This window comes from Dipodomys ordii, unplaced genomic scaffold, assembly GCF_000151885.1.
Source record: "Dipodomys ordii isolate 6190 unplaced genomic scaffold, Dord_2.0 Scaffold59, whole genome shotgun sequence".
Lineage (NCBI taxonomy): Eukaryota > Metazoa > Chordata > Mammalia > Rodentia > Heteromyidae > Dipodomys > Dipodomys ordii.
The window spans coordinates 9,090,988-9,118,742 of NW_012267275.1; the positions used below are offsets into that span (position 1 = coordinate 9,090,988).

The 27,755-nt window shown below is 37.6% G+C and overlaps 1 protein-coding gene across 1 annotated transcript; it reads left to right on the forward strand.

Annotated features, from left to right (window-relative positions):
• Positions 1-227: 227 nt before the first annotated feature.
• LOC105989845 (chromosome unknown open reading frame, human C5orf30) lies at positions 228-25,732 on the forward strand. Its single transcript, XM_013022097.1, has 3 exons — positions 228-252; positions 6,948-7,028; positions 24,391-25,732. The coding sequence occupies exon 3, from the start codon at positions 24,414-24,416 to the stop codon at positions 25,032-25,034; it is 621 nt and encodes a 206-aa protein (XP_012877551.1). The 5' UTR covers positions 228-252; positions 6,948-7,028; positions 24,391-24,413; the 3' UTR covers positions 25,035-25,732.
• The last annotated feature ends 2,023 nt before the right edge of the window (positions 25,733-27,755 follow it).

The window sequence follows — 27,755 nt, forward strand, 5'->3', positions numbered from 1 at the left end:
TCCCGCCGTGCCGCGGTGCGGAAGTCGGGGCGCGTTGGCGCGCGCGCCAGCTCCGTGGGCTCCGCCGTGCCCGCACCGCGGGACAGCAGGCCCGGGAGCTCCATGGAGAAGTCGCTCTTTCTGGGCCTGCTGCGACTCTGAACGCGCGGCTGGCAGTGCGCAGGGCTCGACTGCCCGGGCCAGATAGCGCCTCGGGGCTAGCCTCGGAGGCTTTATCTCTCGGACCCTCCTCGCCTTGGCAGCCACCCTGGGGTGAGGCTGTCCGCGCCGACCGATCACCACCGGGGGCGGACGGGCCGGAGGGCCGGAGGGTGGTGGCCGTGCGCTCGGGGATGCGGGCCTGGGGCTGGCCAGAAGCGAAAGCGGCGGATGTCGCTGGGCATCGCCGCCCTCGCCCCACCTGTCGCGGGTGGACTTTAGGGCGGGTGGACTTTAGGGTGGGTGGACTTTGGCGAGGGTGGGAAGCGTTGGAAAGAGGGGTTCGTGGCAGGCGGCGGTCCGATCTTTTGAGTAGCGGGCCCCATTGTGAAGCTGCCAAACTCTAGTGGTGGAATCCGCACATCTCCTGCCAGAAAGGAGATGATCAGACTAAGGTGGTCCGTCCTTTACCCCTTGCAAGTGTTCTACATTCTCAAGGATCACTGTTTCTCCTCCTAGAAGGGAGGGTTAATGATTTGTGCTGGGATGAGGTAGGTGTGTATATGTGTCTGTGTGTGTGCGCGCGCGCGTGCGCGCGCGTGTGCACTCGTAGATGTGTGCCTGGCTGGGCTGCATAGGTAAAACAAGAGCTGGAACTTTTTAATCAGAGGAGGAAGAATGGAGGCACTAGCATTTTATAGTGTGCTTGCCACTCCTTGCCGAAAGGACAATTCTTGCACAATTGTACAACTGTTACGATTGTACAAAACTTCGTTTTACATTTTTTTTTGTCTAGAAAAGCAACTCTATTATTTAGGTTTTATAGTTGCTTTACTTTGTTCTGTTTTCATGGAGCAGATAGACACTGGGGGATAGAAATGTCTGCTTCCCAAAGTTGATTTTCCCAGTTATTTTAAAATACAGTCTGGTTATTATTGCTGAGGCTCGAGGTACTTTTTGAATTCAAGGACAGGATTTATGCTTAATATTATTGCATGAGTGTTTGACAGATTCTTGTTTTCTTTTTTTATTATGTAATGATGTATTTTGTAAACTTCAAAATAAATAGGGTGGAATGTAAGAGTTAATGAGCATGAGATCTCCTAATTTGATGAGAACTGGTGTACAAGGTGGTTTCCCCCATTATTTATATTTATTTAATTGTAAATGATACTGTTAATAAAACTATCCCAGGGTATGAGATTCATTTATTGACTTAACTCAATGAATTCACATCTTTTCATATTCTTTTGAGGAGCTAATTTAAAAATATTTAGATATATTTAAAAGTGTATTTTAAAAATTGGCTTGGTGGGTGGCTGAAGATGCTTAGGAAGTGAATAGCAGGGGTCATAGTTGGAGGCCAACCAGGCAAAAATAATATTGTTGGGGACTCCATCTTGCCCAATGGTTGGACTAGGGTTTGGGTTTGTCAGCGCAGGGACTTGGAGAAGCACAAATAGGAAGAGAACAGTCTTGGCTTGCTTTTGTGTAAAGTGAGGCATTCTTCAGGAAAAAAATAAACAATACAAAAACTTTTGGAGGCACATGGCTCAAATGGTAGAGCACCTGTCTGGCAAACCTGTGGTCTTGAGTTCAGATGCCAGTATTGCTAGAATAGCAGCAGCAGCAGCAGCAGCATGCTGGAAATAGTAAAAGGTATAAACACAATTAAAAAAAAATTGTTTGCTGATCTGTAGCCCAGGGTGGTGATTGGTCTTCTCAAGAGATTAGGTGGATTTTTGTCCCCAATTTATCAAACTGGTACCAAGTTTTAAGTTTACCCATAGAAAGTTAGTCACAGCCTGCACACCTGCACTCTGGTCAGACTGCTTTCTTGTAAAAATTGCACATAAACTTTCAATTCCAGTTAGTGTCAGTAATATTTGCAGCAAGACAGTATTTTCTCCCAAGGTAGAAGGATGACTTCACATGGTAAGAAATATTTGTAACCTAGGTTTAAATTGTATTAGCAGAAGTAAAAAGAAAATCAATGTTAAGAGTTTTTAAAGGGGTTGCTATTAAAAGAGCTGAACCTAGAAAGAACATCACGATTTTGTCTTTCTGAACCAATTATGAATTGTTTTACCATGCTGGTGAAGTTAATGGTTTGTAAGGGCAATGTTTTTAAAAAGTCATATCCTATTTAGCATTTTTCAAAACTATTGACAATTTAATTTCACATATTTCAAAAATTAAGGATATTTTGAAAGGTAACTCTGAAGTGATCATGTAGGAATAGCCAAGCATTTTCTCCATGTAGTGTGTTGTGCTTTGGGGAATAGATCACTTTATTTCTGTGCAGTGTTTTATTACTTGGGAGAGGTCCATTTTGCTTTTACTTGTTTTTAGAGTAGCATTTGACTAGTGATTACAAAACATTTTCACTACTCTGAAAGGACTTGTAAATGTTTTTTTCTATTTTTTCCAGGTGCTTTATTTTTGGTCATTATTGATTTCTTTTAAATTAGCTACTCTGAAAAATACTACAGGCTTTTTTAAAATCTGTTTTTCTTTTCTAAGTTTTGGGAGTAAGAATTAGAACATTACTCCCTTACTAAATTCATTTGCCTAAAAGGGACTTTGCTTTTCTTAGTACAATCATAAATACTTAAATTGTATTTATTTACTAAAGACTCAGAAAGGCTTTCATATTTACAAGATGTGATTTTTCAGCTATACTGTTTACTATTTTTTTCTTGTTATTTTGTTAGTGGATCTGTACAGATGCCTGAGATTTATGGATTTGTAGGGATGGATTTTGTATAGACCTGAACATTTTTTTCCCCTTTAGAGATTTTTCTATTTGGGGGAAAGGCACTCATTTTTTTCTGGGTTCCTGGTGTCTTGTGAGTTTACATGTATGAAATTGTGCATTTCCATGTCCATGTGTCTTCTCTTCCATATTGGACTGAGTCTTCTTTACCTTTTTCCCAGTGCCTTTGCAGTACTGAGATGTTAATAAGAGAGATTCAAGAATACCATTGTATGAATGTGAGGAACTGAATGGCTATGTGGATATAGACAAAAGTTTTCCTCAGATATCTTTGCAATGCCATTATTAAAAAAATCCATGGCTTTCCCATTGTTATATATTACTTCTGAGTACAATAAGAATATAATTGCCATGTTGGGGCAGTGTAAATCATTATTACATGATATTGCCTATGAACTGAGACATACTTTTGAAACCCTTTCTTCTTTACCTGTGACAGTACACATCATGTTACCTGGGAGTTTGAAACACCTGGTAGTTAATGTTTGTGAACTTTTCTATTTGTACAGGTTCTTTTGCACTTAGTTGTTGGGTGTGTTTTGCTTAGTCACCTGTGGCTACTCTACCCTGTGGACAGGATAAGGAAGCTGTGGACAGCTCTTGGTCTTGTTTAAGTTTTCCTGTTCTCATTGTTTACAGGGTACAGTCATTGGCTTTTGTTTGTTTCAGCTTCTTAGAGCTGGAAACATTGTAACCTATAGCGAGGATTCTATTTATTTCAGTTGTTTCTATGTATACTCTAAGAATTTCAAATGAGTCTGTCTTGTGGACCACTCAGGAAACAGTGTTCATTGATATCCTTCCCAGGCTTCATGCCGGAGAAGGCCACCATTAATTACAAATGTTAAAGATTTTTGAAGTATTCTGAAAGTGAAACATTTTATTTGAAATTTATTTGAATTTATTCTGGGGGAGTTTTAGATTACAAACTTCGAATTGCTATTTATGGGAGATGGAAACCAAAACCTTTATTACATTTCATAGTAGATTCCTTGAGAGGTGATCACCATCCAGCTTCTGCAGGGATGGTAAGTACTCAGTCACATACAAACCACAAGCAACCTCAGAATTGAGTGAAGAGCAGTAATAGGAGGAAGCTCCTGCACCTTAGTTTCGCCCTTGCTGGCTTCCCTTGGACTTTGTTTAGATTCTATTTTGGACTTGGCATTGACCGAATGCATAATCAGTCACTGCACTTTGTTTACTATGAAATTACCACCATTTCCTGGACTTGTTCATCAGCTCCAATGCCGGAACTGGATAATTACTTTAAAGCTCCCCTGCTTTCAAATCTATGCTGAGTTTTTAAGTTGATTTCTTGATTTTGGTGTTGGAAAAAAGGTGTTTTAAAACGTAAATATTTCCCCAATGTATTTAAAAGCTTGAAAAGAATATATTCCCAAATACTTGAGACAAACTATATGAAAATATTAAAATCAAATATAAAATATTTGATTGAAAATATCTTTATTGATGGGCTGGGAAGGTGGCTCAGTGGTAGAGCACTTGCCTTGCAAGCATGAGGCCCTGGGTTCGATTTCTCAGCACCACATAAGCAAAAAGAAAAAAGCCGGAAGTGGTGCTGTGGCTCAAGTGGTAGAGTGCTAGCCTTGAGCTGAAGAGCTAAGGGACAGCGCCCAGGCCTAGAGTTCAGGCCCCACTACTGGACCCAAAATAAATTAAAAAAAAAAAGAAAATATCTTTATTGAGGATTACGACATCAAGATTTTTCTCATGTTCCTTCTTGATTCCCAGTCATGGTTGTAAGAGTCTCAGTCAAATCTGTTGTGTATTATTGTGATTGATGTAGCCTTGAAAAATAAAGTTAGATACCTATCTGTATTTGTTATCCAAATGAATAGACAAATGAATAGCCAGCAAGAACTGAGTGACATATTTTTTTTCTGCTTTAAAATTTGTGATAAAAAAAAAAGTTTGGAAATGCCTACAAGAAAGAATCTATTATTTAGAATGGTTTTGTAGCAGATATTCCCCTAGGTACACTGAAATCTTGTATTTTTGAAGCTGGAAATTTAAAGCCAGTAATAAAACATGCCACCCCCCTCAATGTTTCACGAATGAGAAAATAAAGCTTTTAGATAAAGTGCATCCTCTTAAACATTTAAATAATATTCCATTTACAGAAATTGATTAATATACATTTTTTTAAAGGAGAGGATGATTAGGTACAAGGCTTACCACTGAATAGTGGCCACACGAATGTAAAGATGTCATTTGGAGTTCTCCCTCCTACCCAGATTCTCAGTTGGTCTTATTGGATTGAATTCTTTCAAGTTAGGCCAATAATATTTTCCTTGTGGAGTAAAAATTAAATGATATAATTACATGCGGCTTGTTACACAGAAGATTCCCCCAAATTAGATAGTTTTTAATCCCATTCCCCATTAAAATCTATTTACTTTAAGATAGTAATATGAACTAACAGTAATAGTGGGGCAATTCTTTAGGGAAATTATGTGAAATAAACAAGTTATTAGAAAACAATTTTTGTTACATTAGTTTATATTAAAATCAGAAGCTTCATTAGTGATGTGGAAACAACTTTTAATTATCTAGATTTCTTGGTTTATTCAGTTTTAACAGTAGTTAATGATAAAATATATGAAATGGAACATGTCTGTTATCCATGTACTAAAACTTGCCAAAAGCTGAAGAACATGATAACCTCTTGGAATGACAATTTTGGTGCATTAGCTCCTCTAGTTGCTCAAGCTGAGGAAGCAAAAACCTTTCTTTCAGCAAATTACCCAGTTTTGGGGGGTTCAAAATCCTTTGTGCTGGTTAGAGGTATAAAGTAACAGAGCCCTGTCTTTCCCCTCACTACTTGTCTTCAGTTTGGGGCATGATGTACAGGATGCCTGCTTCAGGCTCTGCCCCTCTGTAAGTAGGATATGCCCATTTTGCTTGTCTACTCATTCTCCTTCTGTTGAACACAACAACAGGATCTTCAACAACTAAGGAAACTTTTACCCGTGGAAAAAGGCTTTGGGGAGTTTTCTTGGTCTCAACAAATTAACCCAATTAACTGAGGAGGTAGGAGATAAAGATAGATTCTCTTACACATTAATTCCCCCTGGCACAGAGGAGATGCTAGAAATCATAAGCAAGGTGACATCCAGAAAGAAGTAAAAAGAATGTTCTGGGTTTTTTCAAAAACATTTTCCAATAGCCCTCTAATCATTTTGTCCCACAGCAGTCTTATGAGAGTATTTTTTTTCCATTGCTATTTTATGGCTCAAAGAGTAGACACCAGGAATCAATTGTATAATAATACTATCACACTTCTGTGAAATGCATTGCTTGCAGGACAGAATCACTTACCTTATGGCACTGGATCCACTAACAACTGTATTAGGGATAGATTGGTATGGCTGGCCTCATTTTAAAGATTACTCTTGCTTGGTCTTGGTGGCTCATGCCTGTAATCCTAGCTACTCAAGAGGCTGAGATCTGAAGATTGCGGTTCGAATTTAGCCTAGGCAGGAAAGTCCATGACACTTTTATCTCCAATTAACCACCAGAAAACTGGCCGTGGAGCTGTGACTCATGTGGTAGAGTGCTAGCCTTGCACAGAAGAGCTCAAGGAGAGTGTCAGGCCATGAGTTCAAGCCCCATGATGGACAAAATAAATACATAAAATAAAAATAAATTACTGTTAATGCCAGGTCAGGAGGCAGAGTTCTCAAGCCAGCCCAGAAAGAAGACCATTTGTCTTAACTCATGTTCTCCCCTGTGTATCAATGAGACAGGGATGGTAAAGTCAACACTTAAGCATCTAATTTTTCTTGTCTCCATGGTTAGCCTAATTAAATCCACGAGAATGAACAAGGTGCTAGAGGACTAATTTAGCTGAAAAAACTCAAAATTATTTTCTGTTGAAATAATCAATTATTGTGTACTATACAATCTGTACTTCTAGTTTCATTCTGTTTTGCAGATGGAATTGCTATAATGGCTTTATAATTTTTGCTACTTGGTAAATTACAGGTTTATTTTTGTATTTCATGTTTAGTATCAGAAAAAAATTATTATGCCTGTGCTCCCTTGGGACTCTTTGGAAATTGTACAGTGACATCTTCTGGGATTTTGTCTGGTAAGTTATAGTTTACATTTTCTGGTTGTTAATTGGGACATGAACATAATATCACACTATTTTAAGGATTGTATAAGTAGGTTAATGTGAATTGTATTATTGTAAATATGTATGGTTCAATTACAAAATTTTTAATGGGTAGAGCTGAAATGATAACGAGGGAATGCTAAAATTATTTCAAATGTTGGCACTTTGTATTTATTTTCCGTTTCTGAAATTCCTGTAATATAAAGGCAATCTCTTGGAAGAATTAAAAAATGTGGTTATTGGGAAAGTAATAGTATAAGTTTTATATTATGCACAAGAGTAGCTAATTTTCAAAATTAGTTGTATATCAGTTGACTGCAAGAGTGGCCCTCCTTCCATTACCACATTGTGACCTTTAGCATTTAAGAGTGTTCACTGTTCTTCTCCTTTGGCTGTCTTTCTTTTCAGTGTCATCCATGTAACTATGCAGGCACAGTTGTTTGTGTCACTCCAAGTCTTTCAACAGGAAGATTAATCATTATCTTCTTAAGACTTCAGCATTTATTATTTAGAGAGGTCAAATAATCCATGGAAAATTCAGTTTCTAAATAAGTGATTTCTTAATTAGTAGTCAGCAACAGAATAATTCAAAGACATGCTAAGTAGTGTTGTTCAGTAGATGAAGCTATTCTGTGAAAATGTGTTAAAAAAAAAAAAAGATCAGTCCTGGACCTGAGCTCTGTCCCTGAGCTTCTTTTGCTCAAGGATAGTACTCTACCATTTGAGCCACAGTGCCACTTCTGGCTTTTTCTGAGTGGTTTATTGGAGATAACCAATGCAACAGCGCTATACACAAGACAATATTTTGGAAACAATCTATACAGCTTTGGGGGAGCGGGTGGGGAGGAGTGAAAGGAGAAAATTGAGGGAGGGCTAACAAAGTTGACAAGAAATATACTCATTACCTTACTTATGTAACTGAAACCCCTCTGTACATCAACTTCACAAAAAAAATGTGTCAAAAATATTCTCACAGATTTTCCTGCCCATACTGGCTTCAGAACACCATCCTCAGATCTCAGCTTCCTGAGTAACTAAGATTACAGACATGAGCCACTGAAAATGCATTTCAAAATACTAAAAAAGGAAAACATTTGTAAATTTTCCAGTGGTGAGGAAAAGCAGAAGAAATCTGAAAATGCTAAGTACAAAAACAATTAGAAAATATTGTTAGGAATAATGTGACTGGGTCACTAGATCAGCCAACAAAAATAAAGGGGTTAGAAAGTACAGGAATATGGTGTGTGTGTATGTGTGTGTGTGTGTTTGTGTGTTTGTGTGTGTTACCATCACTCTTCTGTATGCATATGCATATATGTTTGTATATGGATGCATTTATGTTTTTATGTGTATATTTTAGTTACAGTGGCATTCTAGCATAGATACTAAAGGTAAAAATAGGGGCTGGGAAGGTTGCTCAGTGGTAGAGTGCTTGCCTTGTATTCATGAAGCCCTGGGCTCCATTCCACAGTACCACATAAGCAGAAAAAGCCAGAAGTGGTGCTGTGGCTCAAGTAATAGAGTGCTGGCCTTGAGCTGAAGAGCTGAGGGACAGCCCCAGGCCCAGAGTTCAGGCCCCATGACTGGCAAAAAAAAAAAGAAAAAAAAGGTAAAAATAAATTGCCTTGAGTGTGGTTATATTTGGGAGTTAATAAGTTACCAGTCATTGAAGATGGGACACAATTTGGATGACCCTTAAGATTCCTTCTGAAATGGGTGTCAGTGGTTCATGCTTCTAATCTTATCTATTAAGGAGATGGAGATCTAGAGAATCAGAGGTTTGAAGCCAATCCAGGAGAAAAGTCAGACTGTCTAACCAGCAAAAAGCTGGCCTAGAGCATGGCTCAAGTAGTATAGTGCTAGCTGAGCTAGCATAAGCTCTGAGTTCAAACTCTCGTACCAGTTAAAAAACTTAGGAAAAAGAGATTCCTTTTGACTCTGAGATCGCACAGTCCATAAATTTTAAGCAGTTTGGAAAATCATATAAAACTTGGACGAATGTGATAAATACTTCTCTTGTTTCTTAAAGTAAGTCATAGCTTACATATGGTAAAAATATGCTCAGATAAGGGGTGCAATTGGATTCCTTCTGCAGATGTATCCAGTTGTGTGATGGCCAAGACAGTCAATGTATATAACTCTCAATTTCCCTGTGTCTCTTTGTAGTCTGTTCCCTTTCTGCACCCCAGCTCTTAGCAATGAGTGGTTTCTGACCCAAACTTGTGCATTTTTAAGAACATCACACAGATAGAATTATATTGTACATAGCATTTTCTACCTCCATATTTAATTTGGTGCACCTCTAGTTTGTACTTCTTCTTTGGGGAGTGGTATTCTACTGTACAGCTCTCTTTCCCCAAGATAGATGTTTAGATTGTTTCTAGTTTGGGGGTAATTATGAATGACCTTGTTAAAAACACTCATATTCAGGTGTTTGTATAAAAATGTATTTTGACTTTCCTTGGGAAAAATACCCTGGTGTGGGGGTAGCTGGGCTGTTTAATAAGCATTTGTTCAATTTTTTTTCCAGTCCTGGGGCTTGAACTCAGGGCCTAGGCACTGTCCCTGAGCCTTTTTGTGTGCTCAAGACTAGCCCTTGGGGGCTGGGAAGGTGGCTGAGTGGTAGAGTGTTTGCCTTTCATACATGAGGCCCTGGGTTTGATTCCTCAGCACCACATACGCAAAAAGAAAAAAGCCAAAAATGGTGCTGTGGCTCAAGTGGTAGAGCGCTAGCCTTGAGCTGAAGAGCTGAGGAACAGCGCCCAAGCCCAGAGTTCAGGCCCCATGACTGGAGGCCCCCCCCCCCCCCAAAAAAAAGACTAGCCCTCTACCACTTGAGCCACAGCACCACTTCTAGATTTTTTGGTGGTTTATTGACATAAGAGTCTCACAGACTTTTCAGCCTAGATTAATTTCGAATCATGATCTTCAGATTTCAGCTTCTTGAGTAGCTAGGATTACAGGTATGAGCCACCAACACCCAGCTTCATTTCTTCAATTTTATAAGCAAGTTTCAAACTAATTTGCAAAGTAATTTAATAGAACCAAGTGCATATAGATGAGAAGGCTCAAATCTCATTCAGCACATTTTAATTTTATATACAGTTTTAATAACTTTAACAGGTATTTTCAGATCACAGTGGATTAGACACAGTATATTAGAAGGCTTTAGTGCTGCTGTTAGTGATTATAAGCAAGTAAAAATGTTTTTAGTCACCAAAGTGACTAAAAACAGAAGGACTTCAAAGAAGGTATGTTCTGCCTGGTAAATTCTCAAACCTCTATGTTGACTAGAGTCAACTGGTATTCCTTAAAAATTTCAGACCCCTCAGTTCCTCCTCAGTTCAATTAAGTCAGTCACAAATCTGAGGCCTGAAACACAGACACCAGTATTTTTTGAAACTTCGTGTATGATTTTCACTCCGAAGCCAAGTTAGGAACCACATGTTAGAATGACTGCATGATGGAAAGGGCACTGAGCATAGATCCAGGGGAACTGGGTTGTTAATGGACACTCAACAGCCTGCATGGCTCTGGGCAGGGCTCTGACTTCATGGATGCAGTATCCTCTCCTCTGTCACCACCAAGAACAAAGGAGGTTCCAGGTAGGTAAGCTCTAGGATGAGTCTGGCATTAAAACCAGGTGATTCTAGTCACTACAGTACTAATTATTAGCCATGCTTGTGAGACCCACATCTCTGTGTTCTATGTGGTTCATTTCAACTGCTTAGTTCATAGAATTTTGTGACTTGTCTGTTTTGTACATTGGAGATACTTATCTTCATTATGTTTTCATATAGGGTATTTCTAAGTACAGTAAAGCATGTGAAACAGCATTATTATTGGGGGGTGGGTGTTGGTGTGAATTTTTTTAGATAAATGTAAGTTTTAAAAAACATTCCCAAAATGCAACACTTTTCAAAAAGAATTGTTTGTTTAGCTATTATAAACAAAATTAGGTATTTTCAGAAATGATTTAAGAAGCTAGGTTTCTTTCTTTTCTTTCTTTTTCTTTCTCTCTCTCTCTCTCTTTTGGGTCCAAGGCTAGCGTTCTACCACTTGAGCCACAGCACCACTTCCGGCTTTTTTTTCTGCTTATGTGGTGCTGAGGAATCGAACCCAGGGCCTCATGCATGCAAGGCAAGCGCTCTACCATTGAGCCACCTTCCAAGGCCCTATTTTTTAAATTTTATTGTAGTACAGAGGGGTTACAGTTATATAAGGTACATTTCTTGTTGAACATTGTTACTCCATTGTTGTTTTCCCAATATCCTTTCCCTGTCCGAAGATGTAAAGTTCATTTCTGACATAGTGTTTTGTAAATATCATTGTTGCAGTGGGTCATCCTTTGTACTTCAGTATTTATTTCCCTTCACTTCCCCAAATCAGACAAATGTTATACAAGATGAAGGGTACCAGAATTGAAGACAGAGATTACCAGGGATAAACCAATGGAAAAAATGAAATAAGAAGAAAGAATTAGATACAGTACATCAAGGCAGCATCAAGGTTGACAACTGAAAAAAAGAGCTGTTGTTTCTATGTCTTGGAGTTAATTTCAATTAGCATCTTTTTTTTTGTAGTTGTTCATCATGGGGCTTGAACTCTGGGCTTGGGTGCTGTCCCTGCGCTAAAGAGCTCAAGGTGAGCGCTTTACTGCCTGAGGCACAGCACCACTTCTAGTTTTCTAGTGGTTTATTAGAGATAAGAGTCTCATGGACTTTCCTGCCTGGGCAAGCTTTGAACCTCAGATCTCAGCTTCCTGAGCAGCTAGGATTACAGGTGTAAGTCATCAGAGCCTGGCTTAGCATCATTTTTGTATGGTCATATGTACATAGCTCTTGAGCTCTTATGATTCTCTGCCAGTACTATCTTAGGCATATATTCATTATTACAAATGAGAGAAACCATAGGGCCTATGTTTCTTTGGGTCTGACTTACTTCTCTTGTGATTTTTTTTTTTTTTTTGCTTATGTGGTGCTGAGGAATCGAACCCAGGGCCTCAGGCATGCAAGGCAAGTGCTCTACCACTGAGCCACCTCCCCAGCCCTCACTTGTGATTTTTTTCCAAGTCTTTCCATTTCCTTACAGAAGAGGCAATACCATTCTTTCTGATAGAAGCATAAAATTCCATTGTGTATATATACCACATTTTCTTTTCTTTTCTTTTTTTTTTTTGGGGTCCGGTCAGGAGGCCTGAACTCTGGGCCTGGGTGCTGTCACTTAGCTCTTCAGCTCAAGGCTAGCACTCTACCACTTGAGCCAAAGTGCCACTTCCAGCTTTTTTCTTTATGCTTATGTGGTGCTGAGGAATCGAACCCAGGGCCTCAGGCATGCAAGGCAAGCGCTCTACCACTGAGCCACCTTCCCAGCCCCTACACCACATTTTCTTGATCCATTCATCTATTGAGGGACATCTGGGTTGGTTCCATATCTTAGCTGTAGTAAATAAATAGTTGTGCTGGTAGCTTTAGTATACCCTTGTTTGTGACCATTTGGGTAAATGCCCAGAAGTGGGATTGCTGGATCATAGGGAGTTCTGTTTAGTCTTTTGAGGAACCTCCATACTGCCTTCCAAAGTGTTTGAACCAGCTTACATTCCCACCAACAGTGTAGTAGTGTTCCCTTTTGGACATGTTCTGGCCAGCATCTGTTATTTGTTTTCTTGATAATGGTGAAGTGGGATCTCAATGTGGTTTTGATTTACATGTCTTTTATGGCCAGTGGCTGAGCATTTCTTTATGTGTCATTGGCCATTCTCATTTCCTCTTCAGAGAAGTCTCTTTTTAATTCTTTAGCCCATTTATTAATTAGGTGATTGTTTCTTTGGAGATTTGTTATGGGGGGTAATTTTTTGAGCTCTATGTATATTTTGGAAATGAAACCCTTGTCTGTTGTATAGCTAGTGAAGATCTTCTCCCAATCTGTGGGCTTTCTATTTATCTTGCTAGCTATATCCTTTGCCATGCAAAAGCTCTTTTTAATGTGATCCCATTTATATAGCCTTTCTTTGATTTGTTGTGTTTCTGAATCTTTATTTAGGAAGTTTCAACCTGTCCCGAGGAGCCCTAGCATATCTCCTATCTCTTCCTGTAATATTTTCAGGGTCTCTGCTTTTACTTCAAGATCTTTGATCCATTTGGAGTTGAGTCTGGTTCAGGGTGATATATAAGGATCTAACTTCAATTTTCTACATGTGTGTTGCCAATTCTGCCTGCACCATATGTCTTTCTTCCATCTGATAATTTTGGCTCTCTTATTGAAGATTAGGTAGTCATAGGTCTGTGGGTTCAGGTCTGAGACTTCGATTCTATTTCATTGGTCTTCATGCCTTTTCTTGTGCCAGTATCAAGCTGTTTTCATAACTAAGGCTTTATAATAGAGTTTGAAGTTTGGTATTGATATTCCCCCAACACTGTTAGAAGCTAAGGTTTCTTTTTTTTAAATTTAATTTAATTTTATTTGTGAACATACTGTACAGAGGGGTTATAATTACATGGGCAGGATAATGTGTACATTTCTTACCAAGCATTGCAGCCTCCTCCTTTGGTTTACCCTTCACATCCAGAAGCTAAGGTTTCTAAGTGGTATTTTCACAGTACTACTTTATGCCAAATTTTTCACAAGCTTGGCCCCTGGGAAACTGTCCAAGTTGTGTCGATTCTGTATGGGTTGACTACTGGTCCCCAGTGCAGCAAGTCTCCTGTGTGCCGTGGTAGGGCATGTTTTCTTTAAGCTAAATTACAATAGTTATAGTGGGGTATTGTATCCTATGCACAATATTTTAAAAAATGTGTACTGGGTATATTTTTTGTATGTGTAAATGTTATTTCCCCATTTTTGAAGGTGTTTAGTTTGTAAAATTCTTTATAGAAAGTAAGTATTGTAAGTGAAAATATCATAGATTGAAGGTTAAAGAATGGAAATCATGCCCTTTTCATTTTTCTTTGAGAAAATCAAACATAGTATCTTTTTTGTCACATTATCTTCTGGTCTTAAATAATTTCTGTTTACCTTTAGTAAAAAATTATTATTATTGTAATTATTTTATTATTATTATTCTGCTGGTCCTGGCACTTCAACTCAGGGCCTAATCTCTGTCACTGAGCCTGTCTGTTCTCAAGGCTAGTGCTCTACCACTTGAGCCACAGCATCACTTACTGCATTATTATTATTTTTTCTGGTCCTGGGCCTTGAACTTCTGTCTGGGCACTATCCCTGAACTCCTTTTGCTCAAGGCAAACGCTCTACCCCTTTAGCCACAGCACCACTTCTGGCTTTTTCTGTAATTTAATTGAAGAGTTGGTTGGCTTAGAGACATGATCTTCAGATCTCAGCCTCCTGAATAGCTAGGATTACAGGCGTGAGCTACCAGTGCCTGGTAAGAGGAAAACATTTTAAATAAAGCTTTATTGTTAGTTTTTATTAAAAATTTAAAAGCACAATCATTAGAATGATTATTGTGAACTATTTGGATCAAATGTCTGCATATATTACTTTTACAGGATTCAAAAACATTGAAGTCATTGGAACCAGAAAAAGGATAGAAAATGTCTGGTAGGGAAAAGTGGCTATAAAATGTCTTCATTGGCTCTAAGGGCTGTTTGGAATTTCTTTATGAAGTGAAATAACTGAGCAAGTACAGTGGAGCTCCAGTCTCAAAGCCCAATACAGTCAGAGACAGACATCCGGCGGAGTGGCTATGGGGGATACCTGGAGGGGCCTAAGTGCGGATTTAGCTCAGCTTCTGTGAACTTTCATTTGTCTTACTTTCCATGAGAATTACATTATACCTAGACCATACTAGTTCCTTCCTATTATAAAAATACTTCTGTTAATCACATTTGGTTTATGATGCAGGAGAATAAAGATGTGTTAAGAGAAACCAGAAAAAAAATCAGTGTCTTAAGTTGGGAGTATGAGTCTTAACAACCCAATTCCATGCCTTTTGATATCTCAGCTACATTGTAGGGAGTTGGAAATTTTTAAGTAGGTGAGCAACTGATACATACATATGCATAATAGAAAAGCTAAAGAACCAATTAAGTCTTGGAGTTTTTTAGATTAATTCCAGATAATAGGATACAATATTTCTCAAAGAGAATTCCACATACAGTTGTGAAACTAACCAGCTGTTTTCAGAGTTATTTTTATTTTTAAGTTTAATTTTATTGTCAAATGTACAGAGGGGTTACAATTACATTTGTTAAGGTAGTGAGTACATTTCTTGTCAAATTTGTTACCCCTCCCTCATTTTTCTCCCACCTACCCCCTCAGGCCTCCCCCCACCAAGTTGTACAGGTCATTTCTAACATATTCTCTTGTGAGTATAGATGTGACATTGGTGCAATGTTTGTCCTTTGTTTCACCATTTTGTTGTTCCTCTTCCCTTCCCTAATTCAGATATATATAAATATAATACCCAGGGTACCAAAATCAATACAGTGACAACGGGATAAACCATAGGGGGAAAACCACAAAAAAGAATATCACATAGCACATTAAAAACAACAACAACAAAGAAAAACCTCTTGTTGTCATGTCTTGGAGTTCACTTTGCTTAGCATCATATTATATGGTCATATGCACATAGCTATAGAGTTATTCTGCTCACATACTAGGATTATCCTAGACATATACTAATTATTACAAATGAGAGAAACCATGGAGCCTGTGTTTCTTTGGGTCTGGCTTCCTTCACTTAATGTGATTTTTTTCCAAGTCTTTTCATTTCTTTATGAATGGAGTGATGCCATTCTTTCTGATGGAAGCATAGAATTCCATTGTGTATATATGCACAATTTCTTGATGCATTCTTCTACTGAGGGGCATCTCACTTGGTTGTATATATTAGCTATGGTAAATAATGTTGCAATTAACCTAGTTGTGCTGGTAGCTTTAGTATGGCCTTGTTTGTGGTCATTTGGGTAAGTGCCCAGAAGTGGAATCGCTGGGTTGTAGGGTAGCTCTATGGTTAGTCTTTTGAGGTGAGTCTATTCAAGAGTTGTGCAGACTCTGTCCACGGCACACCTTTTGAAGTATGGAGTTTCCTCTCTATACTTGTGTGTTGTGTGCATTTTATAACTTGGGACCTCTGCTTTTTCTCTCATCAAAATTCCCAGTCATGTGGTACTCAGTGTTTCAGAAATGTACACAGTATACTTTTTGTTTTTGTTTTTTGTTTTTGTTTTTAGAATTGGTATCATTTTGTCTGGGGTCACCTGTATGGATTCTCATGTACTAAGGAAAAAAACTCCACAATAACACTAATGAGCATGTCCAGGGATTTCATGTCTCAAGATAATTCGGGGTCATGGGTACTGGTTGGATTTATGCAAAAATTTCATATTGATGACCTTTATGTGTCATTTTAAGAATTATATTTGTATCAAATACTTGATTTAGAAGTTTTAATTTTTATCATTTTATTAGCATACAATTTACTGTGTACTGTGGTCTCATTGCCACATGTCCTTTGTGCATAATGTAACTTGGTTAGACTCACCCCTGTCATCATTCTCCTTTATCCCCCTTCATTTCTGCTTAAAAGTTTTAACAGGTTTCATTGTTCTATTTTCATACATGAATATAAAGTACTTGAATTCATTCCATCCATTCACCTTCCTCCTTTTTAGTATCCATTCCTGAATAGAACTGTTTTACATTCCCTTCATTCATTTTTAAAGTATATATTGTTTGAAGGTTTTTGCCATGGTATTTCACACATGCATATATTGTACTTTAAGCAGATTAACTCTTTGCATTATACTCTCTCCCCGTTACTCCACCCCTTTCATTGAGCCTTTTTCAGTGAGTTTCATTATGCTTTTTTAATTCACAGATGCAATGTGTTTTGATATTATTGACTCTCTACTTGTAGTTGAACATTTTGTGTGTGTGCCATTACTAGGGCTTTAACTGAGGGCCTAGGTGCTGTTCTTGAGCTTCTTTGCTCAAAGTATAGTGATTGACCCACAGCTCCATTCGTGGCCTTGTGGTGGTTAATTGGAGATGAGTCTCATAGGCTTTGCTGCGACTTGTTTTGAACTGCTATCCTCAGATCTCAGCCTTCTGAGTAGCTAGGATGACAGGTGTGAACCAGTGCCTCACTACAAAGTGCTTTTAAAATTGAGTTTCTTCCTGACAAGAGTAGAGAGACAAAATGTATTTTGTCCTCTCCACTGACTGTCCTTATAATCTTTTCAATCAGTCCCACTATTATAAACACGTTCTCCCTTTCTCTCTCTATGTGTGTGTTGTATGTTGTGATCATGTATGTATTTGTGTATGTTTATCTTTTTAAGTCCAGTTTCCACATATGAGAAAAAACAAGTGCACTTTGTCCTTCTGAACCTGGTTTACTCTGTTTAACATGTTGCTCTCTAGTCTATCCATTTACCTGAAAATGACATATTTCCATTATTCTTTATGGTTGAGTATTACTTCTTTTTGTTTACTTAGCACATTTTCTGAATTCTTTTATCAGTTGTTAGGCATCTGGGATATTTCCATAATTTGGTTATTTTCAATAAACATGGGTTTGTAAGTGTCTCTATTATATCTTGGCTGAACTTCCTATGGATAAATGCCCAAGAGTGGTATGGCTGGATTTTCTGGTGGTGCTTTCCATAGTGGGTATATGTAGTTTACATTTCCCGCAAGATGTATGAAGCTTCTTTTCCTTAACAACCTCCCAATTATCTGTTGTTTGTGCTCTCTGCGATGGTCATCCATACTAGCATGAGAAGAAAATCTCAATGTTGTTTTGATTTGCATTTCTTTTACGGCAATAAAGGTTGGATATTCACCATGCATTCATTGGCCATTTGGAATACTTTTGAGACTTATCTGTAAAATTCATTTGCCTATTTATTAGTTTAAAGTTTAATTTTTGGAGTTCCTTGTATATCTGGATTATTGTCAGGTGTATAGCTGCTGAGATTTCTCCCATTCTGTAGGCTGCCTCTTCAGGCTACTGATTATTTCTTTAGCTGTGTAGAAGCTTTTTAGTTTGAAACCTTACTCTTATTTGCTGAGCTATTGGAGTTCAATTAGGAAGTCACTGTCTATGTCTTGGTGCTCTGTCATTTTCCTTATTCTTATCAGAGTAGTTTCCAGAAACAAACTCAGTTTTAAAAGCACTGTTCAACTACAAGTTGTGCTTTCTAGTTTTATTTTCTGTTGTGGACTTTAATCTATAGAATTGTTGCCACTTCTGTTACTATAAGACTTTTTTTTTTTCCTATTTTCTCCTTTCTCGCAATATCTTTCTTTTCAGCTACATACGGAAGGTATCAGTAGCAGCAAAAAGGGCAGATTGGGTCTCTGATCTTTAGCAGTCCTGAGAGTAGAAGGTAGTATTGGAGTGATTTCATGGTGCTAAGAGTAATGCCTGGGCCTGGGTGGGTGGCTCAGTGGTAGAGTGCTTGCCTTGCATGCATGAGGCCCTGGGTTCCATTCCTCAGTACCGTATAAGCAGAAAAAGCCGGAAGTGGAGCCATGACTCAAGTGGTATTGTGCTAGCCTTGAACTGAAGAGCTGAGGGACAGCGCCCAGACCCAAAGTTCAGCCCCCAGTGACCAACAAACAAACAAAAAAAGAAGTAATGCCTATTGTGTATCTCTATGGTGATATTTCTAAGTGTGCTTTGCAATCCTCCATCTTGGCAGCTTGCCTTTTAGATGCAGGTTTATTTTGCAATACAAAAACTGCTGAGTCATGAATATGTTTGCTAAAAATAACCATCTCATAAGCAGTTCTTTCATGTTAAACCCAGAGGAATGTGCTACAAAGCATAAGCTATCTCTAGTTGTAGTTTTGGTGACTAATTTCCTCATGAAAGCTTTGTAGTAAGAAATATGGTGGCTGAATGTAGTTTAGTGATACAACATATATTTAGCATGTGTGAGGCCCTGGGACAAATCCCCAACATTCACACACTAAGAAGTTTTGCTGTAGTGCAGGGGTGGGGTGGGGTGTAGTTGTGGAGATGGGAAGGAAGGGATGGTAGGGGAAAAACAAAGGAGGAGGCAACAATGCTTGATAAAAAATGTACTCATTACCTTGCTCATGTAACTGTAACCCCTCTGTACAGCATTTTCACAATAAAAAAACATTAAAAAGAAGTTTTGCTGTAGAAGATATTGTACACCTCTATAAATATTTGATGGTACAGTAGAGTACACCTATAATTCCAGCTTCAGGGAGCAAGGCCATGCTGACTTGCAGACTGTTTAATCTTAATATTATTTTCTTTAAGTAGATTTCTGGAATTAGAAAGCACTTAGCCTTTTTCAGAAGGGACATAACTAAGCAGATTGATTGTATTAGTAAACATGACCTGAGAAACTTGCTCACAGTTTTGCCTCAATATTTAAATCCAGTCAAGAAAATTTCAGGAATTTAGTAATGTAAATTTTATTACTTTTTAAAATTCTATTGTTAAAATGTTGTACAGAGGCGTTACAAGTACATGAGTAAGGCAATGAGTACATGACTTGTCCATCACTGTTACTCCTTCTTTCCTTGTTGTTGTCCCACTATTCCTTCCCTCCCCCACCTCCCACACTCCTATCTCCCCTCCCCCCTCACTGCCTGAAGTTGTAAAGTTCATTTCCAATATATTGTCCCGTGGGTATCATTGTTGCAATGGGTAATCCTGTGTCCTTGTTTCATGTTTTGTTATTCCCTTTCCCTCCCCAGATTAGACAAATGTATATGCAAGATGCAGGGTATCAAAATCAAGTACAGTGACAACAAGGGATATGCCATACAAAAGAAACAACAACAACAAATAAAATCACATGGTACATTTAAAACAATAACAATAAAGACAGATCTCTTGTGTCCATATCTTTGGGTTCATTTCACTTAGCACTATCTATCTATCTATCTATCTATCTATAGTAAAAAATGTTGTACAGAAGGGTTACAGTTACATGAGTAAGGTAATGAATACATTTCGTAGTGAGCATTGTTACCTCTTCCTTTGTTTTTCTCCTACCATCACTTCCCTACCCACTTCCCCAACCCCGACATTTTAAAGTTCGTTTTCAACATAGTGTCCTGTACATCTTCATATGACTACATGAGATAATGTTAAGCAAAATGTACCCCAAGACAGGGACACAAGTGGTTTATTCTTTCTTGCTAGTGTTTTTAATGTACTTAGAATGCACTATGTGATTCTTTTGTTTCTTTTGTATGTTCTTACCCCACAGTATAACCCCTGTTTTCATGATTTGATGCTGGTGTCCTGCATCTTGTATATATATTTTTGTAATTTGGGGAGGGGAAGGAATATTGGGAACACTTAAATGGGGATGCAGGCTGACTTAGCATTGTCTTATATGGTCATTTGTACATGGTTTTTGAGCTTTTCAGCTCATCTGAAAAGATCATTCTACATGCATACTAATTATTGCAAATAAGGGAAACCATGGGAGCTATATTTCTTTGGGCCTGGCTTACTTCACTTAGTATGATTTTTTTTTTAAGTCTTTCCATTTCCTAACAAATGGAGTGGTGTCGTTCTTTTTGATGGAAGCATAGAATTCAATTGAATGTATGTACCACATTTTCTTGTTCCACTCATCTACTGAGGGGCATCTGGCTGGGTTGGTTCTATATCTTAGCTATGGTAAGTAATGCTGCAAATAATTGTTTTTTATTGAAGAACTGGAATTATACTGAGTGCTTAGTTTAACTATATTGTACCTGTTAACATTATAAATCACATATTTGCCACTCACAATCTCTTTTCTGAAACCCATACTCCATGTGCTACATGCTACATGTGTTCTTTAGAAGAGTAACATGTATTAGCAGGAAGCCTTTAAAAATGTAATTTTGTGAGATTCTTGGTTTTACCAGTCATGGTCTTGCTTGAATAACAAGACCTAATAATCATTTTTCTGTACAGCAATGAATGCACAGAGATCAATGAATCCACTCAGAAGAGCTGTTTTGAAAATGAACTATTTGGAGCAGGGTACTTATGTTAGCTTAAAAGAAAGACAAACATTTTCAGCTCTTAGAATTTCTCATCAGGAGTTCAGCAAATAGCATCTGTTCAAGTAATATTTAAAACAAGCCTTTGATGTCCAGGAAAAAGAGCCATTCAGAAATTTACTGAGTAGTGACCTGGTTTGTATGGGCCTTAGTTGCTAAATTATATATTTATATAAAGAGATAATAGAAATGCTTAGAAACTTTTTGTTTAAATGGTATTTTCTACAGTATCTTATCTGCTTCAGTAAACTATAGAATACTTCTTACTACAACTATATCTGTTTTGTTTGTTTTTGTTTTGTTTTCTACTTCTAACCTCCCAGGTAGATGTCAGGATTTCTATTTGGATAGTTTTGCCATGTCAGGTGATACTTTTTATGGCATTTTTGGCTGCTGGAACCTTATTCATAGTAATTGTTAATCTAATAATAGAGTGTATTTAATCTTGAACCTTCCTACATTTCACTTTCTTCATTTTTCTAATTTCCCACGTACTTAAATCGCTAACTGACAGATCATTTCTGCCTCTTCCTCTAAGCTATTATGTCCTCTTCCCCTTTGTCCTCATCTCAAAGAGATTCTATGAATTTCATAAGTATACAAATGTTTTTTCTTTCATGTGATTGTTTCTAACATATTTATAAGATGATTTCTTTGTTGCTTTGTATGTCCCTACCCCACGGTATAACCCTGCTCTCACTGTATTTGATGTTGTTATAATTTGTGGGGGGGAAGGGCAAAAACAAATAGTTTAAATAGGGATACAGATGGACCCATTGCAACAATGAGATGTACAAGTCGTTATGTCGAAAAACTAACTTTACAACTTTGTGGGGGGGGGTTGGGAAAGGGAAACAAGGAGGAGGCAACAATGATTGATAAGAAATGTACTCATTATCTTGCCCATGTAATTGTAACCCCTCTGTACGGTATTTTCACAATAAAAACATTTTTGTAATTTTTTTAAAAAAAGATTTTCCAGTGGTTTGTTTTAGTCTGTCATGATTAGTTTAATGTAGGATCAAACATTTTTGTCTGTTTTTTTTTTTTTGGTCGGTCTTGAACTCTGGGCCTGGGCATGCTCTGCCCCTGGGCTCTTCAGCTCAAGACTAGTGTTCTATGACTTGAGCCACAGCACCACTTCCAGGATCAAACTTTTAATGACCCTATTGACCACCGAACCTGGGCTGACTTTTCCCTACTGAAACTTTGTACATCGTTGACTTGCTTAGCCCTTTTTGCTCTTTGGGAGAAAAAAATTAGCCTAACATTGCTATGAATTAGCACTACCCAATTCCAAGTGGTAGAATCTGAACTCAGAGGTTTTAAGAAGCTTTTAATTTATCAAATGAGAATGAAGTAGTTATTGGAAATCTGTGGGTGGCTTGTGTGTAAGAGTCAGAAGAGAACCAGCTCATTTTCTGAGTGAGGACAGATTACTCCATGTCACTGTCTTGGTAGCTCTTCTTGTCCATACTGCACTTTGTGTGTACCTACTGTTTCCTCCTCTGTCTCACTGTCCCTATCTCTTTTTTGGTTTTAGAATAAACTATGGGAAACAGTTCCTGCTTGGAGTTGTCCACCAGGTTATATAGTTCAGAACTCTTGCATCTGTCTTTTTATTTTCTCTCTGGGTGATGACATTAATAGGAAAAGATGGATAGATTTGTCATTTGGCATAGGGTAAACATTCTTTGAGCATAAAAATTGGCCATTTCATCCATGAAAGTTTATTAGCTGAGATGTCTAATGTACATAGCCAAAAAATTGCTGGTATTCTGATCCTGTCAGTAGAGAAATTTCACAATAGAATAAGTATGTAGTTTTCTTTATGTTAATAAGATAAAGCCAGTTACTTTAATGTCAGAAGGATTGAAAGATTATGAAATTTTGGCTCAGTGAAAATTAAAAATAGTTTAAGGTTTGGAATAGAGCGATCTCTATATTGGTCTCATTGATGTTTGCTATCTTTTAGGAACCATGATTGGTTTTCACTTGTTGTAGATGAGAACTGTGGTCGGATGGTGCTGCCTCCTGATTCATAGTCAGCAAGTGGTGTAATTAGAGTATGAAAAGGAAGCAGTCACTTTGGTTTTGCTGTTTGACTTGTTTTTGATTTTTTTTAGTTTTGGTTTTCTAGTTGCTTAGATTTTTAAATAGGTATCAACATTTGAGGAAATTCTTCACTTTAGAAAAGTGATTCATTTTATAAAAGAACTCCTGAAATTCATGTGGTGGAATAGCCCTTTTCAGTATTTTTTTTTAAATCTTAAGCCCAGTTATTTGACATTTTGATTAGTGATCTGCAAGGTATATTCAAAACTGTACAAACTATTTCCAGTTGACAACTAAGTAGGAACAGAGTTTCTCAAAAATGACTTTACCACTGTTTCCACTAACCTTGTTTTCCAAAATTTGTTTTACCTGCAACTTTCTAGGAACCTTGCCATTATGTGTAGAACTTCTTGTTATTGACGTTTTTCAAAATGTCTTGTGACAATTGCAATGAATAATATCAGAACTCATTGTGAGTCATCCTTCTATTAAACTATTTGAAATAATACTATCATAGGCATTGTAAAGTATTTGACTATCAATGCCTGCTATGTTTTATGATTAAATAGTCATAAAATTACATTTACTATCTATATGTTAAATACCACAATATACATGATGGATTTGGTTTAGAATTAACTTGCAAAATATAAGTTTTTCTTTAACGTACTGGGACATCAAAAGAGGAACATTTGGAATGTTTAAGAGAACCATCTTCAAGGACTCATTCATAAACAAAAAATATTTTTAGGACTAATATGTATTCTTTGCAGAGATTGATCAGCTCGGACAATTGTATTACATGCCCTGAATGCAATTGTAATGAATCACAGTCCTGAAAAGCTGAAAATTTAATCTGAATTAAATGAGGGAAAATCTTAGTTTTCAGTCAGAAGTATTTTTGAAAAGTCCTGTGAAACTTGATAAGCATGCTTTTATTTGTGTAATATTTAGAACTTCATTCTATTTGTTTAATATTGCTTAAAGGAATAAACGTAATATGGCTGAATGGTGTGTTGCCTTTAGTATTGTTGTCTGAACTTTTTCAAGGTACTGTCGTTTTTTATTTAACCTGCCATTGAGTTCTGGGAAGCAGAGAGGTAGTGGTCATTTCATGCTTGCTTCAAATTGTGTTAGACATAGACACCAATCTATCCTTTACATGTCCTGTTACCTTTAGGCAAGTGTTACTTCACGCTCCTTGACTTCTGAAAGGATCCAGCTTGTCTCAAGTTCAATTATTTTCTAACCTGAGTCTGTTTACTTTTAGGAGCGTGCAGACTGGTGCCTAAAATGGAAGTAGATATAAATGGAGAATCCAGAAGTACTCTGACCACCCTGCCTTTGCCCGTGGCAGAGGGGAGTTCCCCGGGAAAAACAGAGGCAGAGAAACCCCGCTGCTCTAGCACACCCTGCTCACCCATGCGTCGGACTGTGTCAGGCTACCAGATCCTACACATGGACTCTAACTATTTGGTTGGCTTCACAACTGGTGAGGAACTCCTGAAGTTAGCCCAGAAATGCACAGGAGAAGAGAGCAAGGGTGAAGCCATGCCTTCCTTGCGCTCCAAACAGCTGGATGCAGGACTTGCACGTTCCTCGCGTTTGTATAAAACCAGAAGTAGATACTATCAGCCATATGAGATTCCAGCTGTGAATGGCAGGAGGCGAAGACGGATGCCCAGCTCAGGAGACAAGTGCACTAAGTCCTTACCTTATGAACCTTATAAGGCCCTCCATGGGCCACTGCCTCTTTGTCTTCTTAAAGGTAAGAGGGCTCACTCCAAATCTCTGGACTACCTCAATCTAGATAAAATGAACATCAAGGAGCCAGCTGACACAGAAGTGCTACAGTACCAACTTCAACACCTAACCCTCCGAGGGGACCGAGTGTTTGCTAGAAATAATACATGAATGACTTGCTCAGAGTTGAAACCACTTTAGGTTGGCCTGTACTTGGCTAGAGAAAAATCTGCTGTACTCTGTACATGACTCTTCACATTATAGATGGTTATTTCAGCTAAGTGTTCCTGGAACATAAAAATTGTTTGGATCAATTCTGAATACAGGAATGAAATCACAAGTACTTAGGATGGGGGCAGGGGGTGGGGAATATCATTCTAGAGCACGCAACTGCAAAGGAAACAGAATGTTGACCATTAGTTTGTATAGCTATTTAGCTAGGAGAAAAAAGATTTGGTACAGTAATTTCATCTTTCTGCTTCTGACACTCAAACTGAGAATGTTATCTGCTTGGTTGTTGCTGACTTGTATGATTCATTAGAAATTTATATCTCAAGTACTCAAGTACTTCATGAATCTCTGTATTTTACTATAAAATGTATGTAATGATTTGTTCTTTTGAAATTTAGAACTTGAACATTGCTGAATTGGACCACTTTTTATTTTTAAATATTGAGTTTAAATATTTTATAACTGGTTTTGCACTGAAAAAACCTAACATTTCAGATTAAGAGAGTAATCTTTCCTCACTTGCCTCAATAATATTATTGAGCAATGAATTTTTTATTTCCGCATGGAAAGTTATTGATCTCTATGGCTGTAAAATATTTCTTTATAGCGTTATTAAAGTGTGTCTTAATGAAATTAAATTTGGGATACAAAGTATTTATTTTACAATGGGTATGGGGGGGGGAAGCTTTTCCAGAAAGTTTCCAATATGAAGTTTTCATAAGTTGAAAAAGTTTCCTTAGCGCTTATTTTCTAATTTAAAATTCATCCAGAACTTCAAAATGGAAAGGATTCTTCTAATTCTGGATTATAGGCATAATACTGTTTGCATCTGAATTTTCTGTAAGTGAGTGGAACTTAAATAGAGGATCTCATGATTTCTCCTATTGAATGTTTAACTAAGTATGAAGTACTACCATTCGCAAGGCATTGGATCACTCCAGTTTAGTTCCATGCATCACAGTACTCATCAAAATTCCAGTTTCTAGGATTAGTGTAGGAGCCTAAAGGGCTTCTACAGTTTTAATAGGTTAATCCTGGATTACTTAACAATTTATGTCAGTTGAACTGGTTTAAGTTGTTACTAAAGAAATAATGTCTGAGCTTTAGTAACAAACAACAGCTCAACTATTCTGGAATATATTTTGGAAAAAATTGTGTGTAACTTACCTTTTGTAAACATTTTCTTTTTCTTAATCTTAAAGGTGCAATTTATTACTGATCTGGCATTCCTAGAAACATGCAACTGCATATTTTATATTTTCTTTTAGGGACTGTGAGTGTCTTAGGGGTTAGTAATCTTGCTTATAAAATAAGAACACCATTTAATTAATGAGTGGGTTGTTCCTGGTAACAATTGTGATTTTTCTTTAGCCAGAATGAATGGCAAACTTTATTTAGAGCAGTAAGTATTAGAAAACCCTAGGAACTCATAATGTTTATTACACTTTCACAAAGGCAAGCTGTGAAAGAGTCCTGGGAAGTTTGGCCCTTGTCTTACTGAGTTGATCAGATTTCTTGGTGGGCTGGAAATTTTCAGCTGTTGTACATTTTAAAGTAAATTGCACCTTTGTAACATATTGTATTGATGAATGATCACTAAGATGAACTATATCTATACAGTCATTAGTTTGACAAGAAATAGAATCCTGTCAGATGCCAAAGAGTTGGGATTTTTACGTTTAATGATGAAACACCGTTATTTATTGATGATTTACCCTGTGGAACTGTATTATTTCTAACTATGAAATAAAAGGGTGATGTAAATGCACATTGTTATGTGGTGCTTTAAGTCAGATCCACCATCATTGGCTAATAATTCTTCCCAGGTACTTATTTTAAGAACCTATTTTTGTCAGAACAAAAACATGTGCTGGGAATGTGGCTTAGTGATAGAGTGCTAATCTAGCATGCATGAAGCCCTGGGTTCAATTTCTCAGTACCACATAAAAAGAAAATGCTGGAAGTGGTGCTGTGACTCAAGTGGTAGAGTGCTAGCCTTGAGCAAAAGAAGCTCAGGGACAGTGTCCAGGTCCTGAGTTCAAACCCCAGGACTGGCAAACAACAACAACAAAAATCCCTCAAAAACATATACAGAGCTGGAATGTAGCTCAGTGGCAAAATTTGCCTAGCACATACAACTGCCTAGGCTTGATCCCTAATACCCAGAGAAAAGAAAAGAAAAACACTCAACAACATGACATTTGATGCTCATTTAACTATTTAAGGTACAGGATATATTTGTGGCAATGATAGGTATTCAGTCTATGAGAAAACACAACTGTTTACCTGAGTGATCAGACACTGCCCCATGCCTATATTTTATAATGTAGCTTTTTAGTTTAGTCTCGTTTTTCTATTTAAAGACAGATGAAACTCAATTAGCAAAATGAACGAGTTAAAAATGTGAGATGGCATGTTTGTTATTTTCTGCTGAATAAAGGTAGGTACTTAAAAAATTCCAAGAAAGAAAGTTTCAGAATTCCTAAGTTAGTAGTTTTCAGAATGTACCTATAAAGTCATATAGAGTCTTGTACTTGGACTCATCCACTGGGTATTGTTTTGTTGAAGAATAGGGGAGTGAGTGGAACTTTTTGCTGAAACAAACCCCTTGTAGCATATTTTGTATTTTTGAATTCTTTTAAAATATTCCGTTTAATATAC

Coding starts and splice junctions, on each gene's coding strand:
- LOC105989845 (XM_013022097.1), top strand. CDS start 24,414: ATGGAAGTAGATATAAATGGAGAATCCAGAAGTACTCTGACCACCCTG.